Raw genomic sequence first — 11,606 nt, forward strand, 5'->3', positions numbered from 1 at the left:
TCTCGTTCAGTGAGATTTGCATTTTAGACAGATTGCGACACCTTACTGTGAAGACAAGCCGAAGTAGGTTTTGTCATTTTTTCAGTTACAACTAAGTCCATATACGTAAAATCCTTCACTACTTTTGTTGATTCACCGTCAATGTTTATACACTGAGAGATGTAGATTGTACGAATCGTATTATAGAAAAAATATTATACATGCAGCAATTCATTGTATTGTATTCACTATTCGTAGTAAACGTATTATACCTCATAGTATATTTTTAGTGCATAGTACAATCCATTTTTCTCAGTGTATTTATACTTCCCCATTGAACCACGTTTCGGCGTGATATGCACATATATTTAGATTTAGGGAGGTATATGGTAAAACCCATACTTAATGCAGCATTCTTCAGATTGATGATTACTTTTTGTACTTCTCGTGGCGTTCTGCTAATGATTATTATATCGTCCGCGTACGCCATAACTTGTACACATCTAGTACAGATAGTTCCTTTTAGTAGGATAAAAAAGAATATGTCCACGATGATTATTTATTATTTTTTTCTAATTTCGGTACAACAATGTTTGGCTTTTTCTAAAAGCGTCTTCAGGTACGACTAGAATAATATGGAAGATAATTATTACTAGTTGACGGGTTTTTTTTGTTAGTGATATAAAATTAAAATTATAAAAAGTTCTTACCGTCAAAAACTAAGAATGATGAACACGTGAAAAAATGATCATGTGGAAAAATTTCTCTTACAAAAAACTACGACGGACCGATGATTAAAAATATAATTTTGGATTAAAGAAAAAAGTGAAATTTTTGAAAACGGCGCGGGTTTACCATGTCAGGTTAAAAACTCCAACGTCGGGTGATAGGTTAATAAAGTTTTGAAATGCTGAAGGCAGGCGTAAAAGAAACTGTGGAAGCTGAAGGCGTGTTATAAAAGGGAATTTATCGTTAAAAATCTAAAAGAAAAAGGTATTAATATTATTGAAAGCGTATTATAACGTTAAGTGTTACTGAAAAACTTGAGTCGTGTGCACATATCGACTGGTTACAACGGACTGAGGTCAGTTAAAAGGGGAAGTAAGGAATATGACAACTTAAGAAAATGAAAAATTGGTATCAGGATGTGACAAACCAAATGCAAGAGCGGTGAGTTTGAAATTATATGAAAGGTGTAAAATATCTATTATAATTGTTAAAACCAGTAATTTCATTCAAAATATGTTCAGGGTTTTTAATGTGGTATGATTTTATATAGTATTCCTCAAATAGGTTCATTTTTCTGGATTTATTAAGATGTTTTAGAAGTTTAATTTTGGATATATCAGTTTTATGTTTATGTTCTTTTAAATGTTTATAAAAAGTAGAATTTTCTTTATTTAAGTGTTCCTTGAATCTAGTACTGATATTCCTTCCAGTTTGTCCTATATAAAAGGAATCGCAATCGTTACAATTAAGTTTGTAAATCCCACTTTTAAGTTTATCATCGAATATGTGTTTATTATTAGTTAATAATTGGCCCAATTTAGCATTAGCACGGTATACCGGTGTGACATTAAACTTATTGAAAATATCGGAAAATTGTTTTTGGATTAAAGGGTGGAAAGGTATAGAGACAAAAACGCCGGGGTTGGAAAAGTGGGGATATATGAGATTATTAATTCTAGCTTGATGAATGCGGAAAAATAAATTTTGAAGCTCCTGAAGGGAGTAACCATTATCGAAGCCCAGCTTGATGATAGTATTAATTTCCTTGTTAAAACTAGCACGTGAAAGTGGGTAATTTAAAATTCTATCAAAAAAGAAACGAAAAGATGCGTATTTATGTTGAAATGATGTAAATGAATTTTTTGGGATTAAGGTATTGGTAGTAGTAGGTTTTCTATATATGTCGAATAGGATTCTGTTCTCGGAGGTGCACTTTGTTATATTAAGATCAAGGAAGCAAATAGATGAACATTTTTCTACTTCGTAAGTAAATTGAAGATTATTAATATTGTTAAAAATGTTATTAAGAGCTATAATGTGGGATCTTTTACCGTTGTATATCAGAAGGATATTATCAACGTATCTTTTATAAAAGATAATATTTTTAGTAAAAAATTCATATTTCTCCGAGAACAGAATCCCTTCGAAGTGGTTAACAAAAATATCAGCAATTATCCCTGAAATGGGTGAACCCATGGGGAGGCCATCCTTCATCTGGTAAAATTTGTTATCAAAAATAAAAAATTCTGATTGCATACCAATTCCAACAAGGAAATGAAGTTATATATGTCTTGGTATTGAACACTGTCATATTTGCATATGTTATTACAAAGGTGGGCTTCGATTATTTTTAATGAATCTTTTATAGGAATATTAGAATATAAGTTTTTAATATCGAAAGAGATGAGGATGGAGTCATTATTGATTTGGATATCTTGAAGAGAATCAATTAATTGTTTTGAGTTTTTAACACTATATTTTATATCACTATTAAAATTGTTGTATAGGAATTTTTGAAACTGTTTGGCAATCTTCTCTGAAGGAGTATTAACATTACTAATAATAGGTCGAATGCTATGCTCTTCTTTGTGAAGTTTAATTAAACATTTGAGAACAGGTGGGAGGGGATTCATTTGAATGAGTGAGTAAGTATTAAAGTTAAATTTAACAAGAGTATCTTTGCTAGAATTAATAAGTTTTTTGAGAAGGTTATTGTAAGATTGAGTTGGGTTTTTGTTAATTAATGTAATATTATTTTGTTGAAAGAAAGAGAATGTTTTTTGAAGATAAGAATTTTTATTAAGGATAACTAGACCGGCGTTTTTGTCTCCAAGTGTCCCTACAAGGTCATTATCAATGATCTTCTGTTTTATGTTAGCGATCTCCCTGCGGTCACAGCCCGTGTGAGTGTTGTTGTCTTTAATGATGTTTTTAATATTGTTAAGCATAAATTTGTGAATTTCAGGTTTGAATTGGAGCTGTGACTCCAGGGAGATCGCGAGTTCAATTTTATTAAGTTTTTGTGGGAAGGAAAATTTGTGGCCATAATTAAAGATTTTAACGGATAACTCCGCGTTTTGTAAATTGGCAATTGTAGCCTCCAGGTTCATCATGGTGAGTATTAATAGGATAAAACAGAATAAGTCCACGATGATTATTTATTATTTTTTTCTAATTTCGGTACAATAATGTTTCGCTTTTTCTAAAAGCGTCTTCAGGTACGACTAGAATAATATGGAAGATAATTATTACTAGTTGACGGTTTTTTTTTTGTTAGTGATATAAAATTAAAATTATAAAAAGTTCTTACCGTCAAAAACTAAGAATGATGAACACGTGAAAAAATGATCATGTGGAAAAATTTCATCAAAAACGTGTTCATCATTCTTAGTTTTTGACGGAAAGAACTTTTTATAATTTTAATTTTATATCACTAACAAAAAAAACCCGTCAACTAGTAATAATTATCTTCCATATTATTCTAGTCGTACCTGAAGACGCTTTTAGAAAAAGCGAAACATTGTTGTACCGAAATTAGAAAAAAATAATAAATAATCATCGTGGACTTATTCTTTTTTATCCTATTAATACTCACCATGATGAACCTGGAGGCTACAATTGCCAGTTCCTTTTAGGTTCAGCTGTAACTCTCGTATAACCTTCTCTAAGGCAAAGACTAAATAGGTTGCAAGACAAGGCATGACCTTGTCTCACGCAAGGTCTATAGAACATAAGGTTACCTAATTCCCTATGCCTCTGTAGTATCGATTGTTACCCCGCAGATTGACGTCACTGGTTCGATACAATCAGAGTAAAAGATAGCTTCTACGTGCCTGTACTGTGGTACAGTCTATATAAAATATTTAAACCTCGCATCGTGTTGTGTTGTTCATAGAACTAGCTACGTCACTGACCCACTTTGCCCCTCAGATGAGGAGAATCGCAATTGGGTAACCTTATGTTCTATAGACCTTGCTCTACATGTATTAAATGGGTTTGACAGTTCACCCTGGTCTCCAATCACACACTGATCCTCTGTTATTGTTAATTTTACCATTTCTACCAGGGGGTTTAGAATCTCAAATTCCAACATTGCTGAGTATAGCTTTAGATCTATCTCATAGACGAAATGTGATGAATTGTAGGATAATTACTTCTGAATATCGTCTGATAAGATCCCATTATGTTTTTCACGTAGCGTATCAATAGTTTGTAAAGTATTACCGACAGCACAGTCGTACACACTTCTCTTCTTTTATACTAACGAGGGGACCTTACGGGTTCGTCATCACCGATTTTGTTCATATTTATAGGGATTGAAGATCAGTACTCGGACATCATTTTCCTGAAGCAGTTCGATCCCATGCTGGAAAATATCCGAGAAAATCGATTTCAAAATTTTCAAAATATTTCGCAACTATAGAAATGCGGTATATTGTATTTTCGTTCATAGTGCCGATTAGCCGAGCGGCGTGAGTGGGGCTTTAGATGCTCAAGGTCGCAGGTTCAATCCTTACTGGTCGCTTTATTTTTTTTTTATTTTTTCATTATGATAATCATTATTAATCCAAATTTAAATAAATTTATAAATAAATTTATTTTTTTTTATTAAAAATAATGATTATCATCATTATTTTTAATGATTATTAACAAATATTAAATAAATTCAAAAATAATATTAAAAACAATAGCATAATGTCATCTGTTCATTGTCAAACCAAATAAATAATCCAGATCACGCATAGGGATGGCATAGTGATGACAAAATAATTTATTTATTGTTAGGAGTATTATATAATATGAAATAACAGGACTGCTACATCCATTGTATTTTTGTAGTCCACTACGGGTTGGTTGCCCGCACTCTACGTCACACTATTTGCCACGCCTGGTAACTGTCTGTGTTTTTAGAGGTTATATGATAGACATTAATACGTCTAAAAACATAAAACTTCAAAAATAATATGAAGACGTCTAGGATATAATCTTTAAAAATACACAGTAAACGCATAGACCATAACAACAGCTGGGAGTGAAAAATGGTGTGACGTAGTCTGCGGCCAGGTTGTCACAACAATGGATGTAGCAGTCCTGTTAGATTCTACTGTCCTTGATATGAAATATATTAACAATACGATAATAACAATATATATTACATTACATTACATAGATTACATATGGGATAAGCGGACTAACCAACCTCGCGGAGCAAGGTATAGATACCTAAGGATCTATTGCACCCCGATAGATATTGTTATCAAATTTTACCGTGCAGTCGCTCTTAACGAACATTAATACCTTGCTCGATAAAAGGTCATTCAAATCCTTTGGGGAGATAAACTGCCACCCAAAAATCGAGAATCTGATACGGTTAATAGCATGGCATGGGCAGTTCATGTAATATTGATTAAAAATAGTAATCTGTTGTTATTATAATTTATTGTTATATCTATATACAGGCTGCCCGGTATCTTCCGCATCAGAGCATTGTACGGTTGTAGGATACATTATTCTGAAGCGATCTTTCTAATAAATTTTTTTCGAAATGTTTATAATAACCGCACGGGAACTGTTTAAAGTCATCCGCTATTGTCCAATGGCGGACGACTTTGATTCACCGAAAAAGTTTATTTCTCTTCCCGTGTCGAATCTATTGGTAAGTACACGTGAGAAACGTGTTTTGATCGGCATGGCGGTTCGTATATTATTCGTATTGTTAATATATTTCATATTATATAATACTCCTAACTTGACTCCTAACAATAAATAAATTATTTTGTCATCACTATGCCATCCGTATGCGTAATCTGGATTATATTTGGTTTGACAATGAACAGATGACATTGTGCTATTACTTTTGAATTTATTTAATATTTGTTAATAATCATTAAAAATAATGATTATCATCAATAATGAAAAAATAAAAAAAATAAAGCGAACAGTAAGGATTGAACCTGCGGACCTTGGGTATCCAAAGCCCCACTCACGCCGCTCGGCTAATCGGCATTATGAACAAAGATACAATTTACCGCATTTCTATTGTTGCGAAATATTTTGAAAATTTTGAAATCGATTTTCTCGGATATTTTCCAGCATGGGATCGAACTGCTTCAGGAAAATGATGTCCGAGTACTGATCTTCAATCCCTATAAATATGAACAAAATCGGTGATGACGAACCCGTAAGGTCCCCTTGTAAGTAAATAATCTCAGTGCTTCATTCCTCTGGTATTGTGTGTTCCTGTCATACTTGTGTTAATAGTCTACGGAAGTGTATTGTGAATGTCTCGCCGTTGAGTATAAAAAGTTCTAGATATTGAAAAGCTTCTCTCACTTCAACAACAGAAGGTGGTTGAGTTCTTTTGTTCGCATTCGGCTGTACTTGTTCTTGTTATTCATTGTAAGAGTACAACAGTGTTCTGAAGTGGTCAGCCATCTTCTCAGGACTTTACATTTCTCAGTAATTATGTGTATATCCTTGGAGGTACTTGGGCCTGTATAAATAACCTTCTCTGTTGTTCTGCTGAGATTCCTGCAGATTTTAACAATTCTTCCATTATGCTATATCATTAGAAAATGGTGATAGTTAAATATGAAATAGGATGGATTATGATTTCTGGATGCATTAGGTATATTTTTTATTTATAACATCTTTCTCCATCAGTTTTAGTACATAGGTTATAGTTGATTTTATTAAGAAAAATCCAATTTTGACATTTTGGGGATATATGCTCTATCACTAGAATCAGAGGAACAAAGGAACAGAGGAACAGTTGTAACAGGTATTTGGAACTGTTACTTTTTAGTAACATATTGCACCTAAGCTCCCTATCATTTTCCCTTCAATGTTAGCTCTAAGTTTTCTCCTGATCATTTTTAGGTTGGTTCTGTTCTTTTCCAGCATCGCATTCTGGCATTCTTCGTCGAATCAATTATTTTGCTGTTCTCTTGGGTTTTCCACATACATCTCAACCAAATACTAAATTGAGGTATTCATATCTACAGCAGAGCAAAATTTGGGCTATGCTCGGCTAAAGCAATTGTAACCAATCATTAACAGGAGAAGTTCCTTGAAAATTAAATGTACCTTACTGGTTTGTATAGTGTGATAATCAGCTCACTGGTGATTTATGCTTATGCTCGATTTGGTCTAATGCTTCTCTTTTTGCGAAAAGCTGTTGACGCACTCTGATATTTTCTAACTAATATTGAAGTGTACATAAATATTGCGACAACAAACTAATAATAAAAAGCAGTTATAGAAACAATCTTGAGTATTTAAAAATAATTTATGAACCCATAATAAACATTAAATAAACATACTCGTTATGCAAATACCGGGAAGATTTGCCGAGACAGAACAAAAATATAAAACATCTTGATTCTCGTTCACATGTTTCCAGCCCAAGGTGAGTTAGGTTAATGCAAAACAAATTAGTTTAAAGCAATGCGTGGTTTCGTTGAGACATTTTTCGGATTAACTCTCATTCTATTCGTTAAATCTCAAGGTACGTTTTAATTAATCTAATTTTTAAATAAAACATTTTTCACTAAAAATATTTAAGATTCTCAACGTTGTAATTTACGAGATGGATCAGTTGGAAAATGTCAACATATCTTAGAATGTAACTCGGCAAAGAATGAACTTGAACGGGGATTTCGACCTGTTTCGTGTGGATTTTCTGGTCTATATCCTATCGTTTGTTGTGATCAAAATAATGACGAAACTGTTCAAGGACGAACTTTGAATGGAAAAAGCGAAGAAAGTAAAATAATAATTTTAAATATTAATTAATTTTATAATAATTTTATTCTTAAAGAATGTCAAGAATATTTAAAATTGGACATCAAAACTACGATAACAACCACGACCACAACACCAAGAAGTTTAACTCAAGGTTCTCCTTTTGTCGTTGGAGGTGTAAATGTTTATTTTGAAGAATACCGCCATATGGTGATTAAAAATTTTAATACTTATTTAAAAGTGCACATTTAAGGTGATTTTAGGCTATTTTGGGATATGGTCCATCAGAAAACATCGAATTTAAATGCGGTGGGAGCTTAATCAGCGATCAATTCATCTTAACAGCAGCTCATTGTTTAGAATCACGAGATTTGTAAGAAAACACAAATTTTTATTTAAACGTTTAATTTTTTAATTATTTTTAGTGGGCCAGTTTCCCTAGTAAGATTAGGCGATTTAGACGTAGCTTCAACAACCGAATTTTCAGAACCTCAAAACTTTAAAGTCAAAGAAGTTTTCACTCCCCCCGAGTACGATTTCGAATCTTTTTACCACGACATAGCTTTAATTAAATTAGATCGTCCAGCTGTTTACACGAAATACGTAAAACCTGCTTGTTTACAATCAAAATTTGAATTAGATCATAACAATTTAACAATAACTGGATGGGGAGCTACAGATTACGGCAGCGGATTGCATAGTTTTCTTCAAACGGCTAATTTATACAATTTACCGACGAAAGATTGCGTGAGAAGTTATCGTCCACAATCTAGATTAGCGAATGGTTTCGATGAAGAGTTGCAATTATGCGGAGGAGATCCTAATTCGATGGTAGATGCGTGTCAAGGTGATTCTGGTGGACCAATTCAAATGCAAATTCAACGAATACCGCAAATGTATAGGATTGTTGGGGTTACATCGTTTGGAAATAATTGCGGATTAGTTCCTGGAGTTTATACAAGAGTTTCCAAATATATTTCTTGGATTGAATCAATAGTTTGGCCTAATTAAATAATGTGATTATTAATAATAAAATTTTTTGTATGAAACCACGAAACTTGAAGTGGTATTTTTATAAGATAAATGTATCCGAGGATAAGTTCTTGTTTTGATTTATACTTTGCCTCAATTAAAGTTAAAATCCCCATAGAGCTAGAAAAAAATAATTAAATAACTTTTATTAATTATAATTGTTTTTAACTAATCAGGTTTAATGAACAATTTATTTTACAGTTTAAATGAAAGATAGTGATCTACAATTTCATGCTCACTTGGTATATAATCATCGTCCTCGGTTAGTCTCATAACTACGAATCTGATCAAAAACGATGCATCCATTTGGTAAATGTGGAAAATAAGTATAATAGATATTTACAAAGAGGTAGTAGAGAATAGACACTTAACGAAGTGTACAGGGTGTCCCAATTTCGATGTCCGCATAGGATATCTCCGAAACTAAAAGAGATACAAAAAAAGTAGCTTACATGTCATGATCTCGTTTTTCGAGAAAATGCTAATGCCGAAAACTGCGAACAGCTATCGTCTTTTTTTTTCGCCCTATCGGCAAAAATTGACGAAAACGACAATCGCGAATATCTCACTTATTTCCCACTCACATGAGGCTTGGCAATGAGGTCGCAGACAATATCCTTGACGTGTGTTCTCTGTTTTCACGTTATTTTAATGAGGCATTTGTTGGCGGTAACATTGCTAACCGGATTGATTCGGCCGGTATTCTCCCGAGGTTTACTGAGGAAAATGTGTTGTTAGTTCTTAATGAAGTCGATCCTAAAGCTGGAGCAGGTCCTGATAATTTACCCGGTAACTTTATTAGAAACTGCGCGAATGGTCTATCTAAACCGCTATTTTTAATCTTCTCCTTGTTCTTACGTATTGGTTCCTTTCCTAGTGAGTGGAAGAGGGGATTTGTGCTGCCGGTTTTTAAGTCAGGTGACAGGGGTGACGTCTCTAAATACCGCCCGATTACTATCTTGTCACTGGTTTCGAAAGTTTTTGAAAAAATCATATATTCTTATTTGCTTTACCTCTTGAAACCTAACCTGATTACGGAACAACATGGTTTTTTACCGGGTAAATCGGTGGAAACTAACCTAGTTTATTATACTAATTTTATTCATAATTCCCTCAATTGTTCCAATCAGGTCGATGCGGTTTACACCGATTTTAGTAAAGCCTTTGACAAGATTGATCATAATATTTTGATGCAGAAATTAAGTACCTTTGATGTACCGCAAGGTCTTTTGGACATGGTTGGGATCGTACGTAACTGGTCGTTGTAAGGCGGTGAGGATTGGTGGGGTTGCATCCTCCTATAATCCTGTCACATTGGGTGTTCCGCAGGGTAGCCATCTTGGCCCTATCCTCTTTGTGGCGTATATTAATGACACTTCTTCTTGCTTTAAACATGCTAAATTCCTGTTGTATGCGGATGATTGCAAAATATTTTCTAATATTACAAACAAACGTGATTCTGAAAATCTTCAGGAGGATCTAGACCGGTTCCAGCTTTACTGCACTGATAACGGCCTATTCCTGAACTATGATAAGTGTTCTAAAATTACTTTCACACTTAAACGTTATCCACTAAACAATTCGTATACATTGGGGGGCTGGAGCTTTAACATCGAATGACCACATTAATGATCTTGGCGTTTTGTTGGACAGCAGGCTGATGTTCAATTTACATGTGGACTTTACTATTGCCAAGGATCTAAAGCGGTTGGGTTTTGTGATTAGGACCTGCCGTATGTTCACAAATGTTCAATGCATAAAATCTCTTTATATGGCGTTAGTGTTTTTAGCTACGCCTCTACTGTCTGGAACCCTCATTGTGCTATTCACATTAACCGCATTGAATCTGTTCAGCGTAAGTTCTTGAGGTATTTAGCACGCAAAACATTTTTACCTTACGGTGATTATCTTTTGCGTTGCAATGCTCTAGGGTTTCAGACATTGAAGCAACAATCTTTTCAATTCCTCGGAATTGGTGAGAGAATTATGTTTTTATGTACCCTCATATCAAACACGTGGTGAACATTTGTTTAGAATTAGTAGATCCTTGTCTTCGGCACATCTTTACTCTCCTCTTGTTAGATTGATGAATACGCATGACTCTTACTATAGGAATATCGACATCTTTAATGTTTCTTTGACTGTCGGGGCGTGGGTGTGGAGAGATCGTTACTACTCTATTAATGATTATATTTTTATTTATATAAGTAACGATAATTTTTTATGTTTTTCTGATTTGTTTATTATTGGAGTGTTATTTTTGATTTTGATTTTGTTTTCATTTTGATTTGGAATATTATTTTTTGTTGTACTCTTAATTTTTTTTGTTATTAATATTTAGTTGCATATCTTGTGGATGCTTTGTTGGGGGTCAACCCTGTTTGCATCCCGAATGTAAAATAAAATAAAAAAAAAATAAAAATTATCAAAGATGGAGTATTATAATTAAAACATTATATGGGCAACTTTTTACGAAGAATTCAGTGGCGTAGGTAGAATTATTTTCCCATCTTTTATTTTCGAAATTTTAGACGTAACTTTATTTTTTTAAATGAAAACCATAGTTGGCTATGACCTAAAATAATTTGTTATTTTCTTCTGATAACAAATATATATAGTTTGTGGGGTATATTTCTTATAGTTATTGAATAATTAACAAAAATTCATTTTGTTCTATCTAAAAGTAATGTATGTATTTAAAAGTTATGTTGTTATGGTGATAACCATACATACATACTATGATAAAACATAATGTATCAATTTTTTTTGTTCTTTCTGCAACTATGGTATGTATTTAAAACTTAACTGTTGTTATGGTGATAACCATACCATGATGGAAAACA

At 33.1% G+C, this 11,606-nt stretch overlaps 1 protein-coding gene across 1 annotated transcript; it reads left to right on the top strand.

Annotated features, from left to right (window-relative positions):
• Nucleotides 1–7,386: 7,386 nt before the first annotated feature.
• Nucleotides 7,387–8,830, top strand: LOC111421706 (venom protease-like). Its single transcript, XM_023054885.2, has 5 exons — nucleotides 7,387–7,495; nucleotides 7,553–7,753; nucleotides 7,808–7,941; nucleotides 7,995–8,104; nucleotides 8,157–8,830. Exons 1-5 carry the CDS (start codon nucleotides 7,435–7,437, stop codon nucleotides 8,740–8,742), a joined length of 1,092 nt encoding a protein of 363 aa, XP_022910653.2. The 5' UTR covers nucleotides 7,387–7,434; the 3' UTR covers nucleotides 8,743–8,830.
• Nucleotides 8,831–11,606: the final 2,776 nt, after the last annotated feature.

This window comes from Onthophagus taurus, chromosome 3, assembly GCF_036711975.1.
Source record: "Onthophagus taurus isolate NC chromosome 3, IU_Otau_3.0, whole genome shotgun sequence".
In the NCBI taxonomy this organism is placed as follows: Eukaryota; Metazoa; Arthropoda; class Insecta; order Coleoptera; family Scarabaeidae; genus Onthophagus; species Onthophagus taurus.

Coding starts and splice junctions, on each gene's coding strand:
- LOC111421706 (XM_023054885.2), top strand. CDS start 7,435: ATGCGTGGTTTCGTTGAGACATTTTTCGGATTAACTCTCATTCTATTC. Junction 7,496..7,552: donor TCTATTCGTTAAATCTCAAG/GTACGTTTTAAT, acceptor AAAATATTTAAG/ATTCTCAACGTTGTAATTTA. Junction 7,754..7,807: donor GAATGGAAAAAGCGAAGAAA/GTAAAATAATAA, acceptor TTATTCTTAAAG/AATGTCAAGAATATTTAAAA.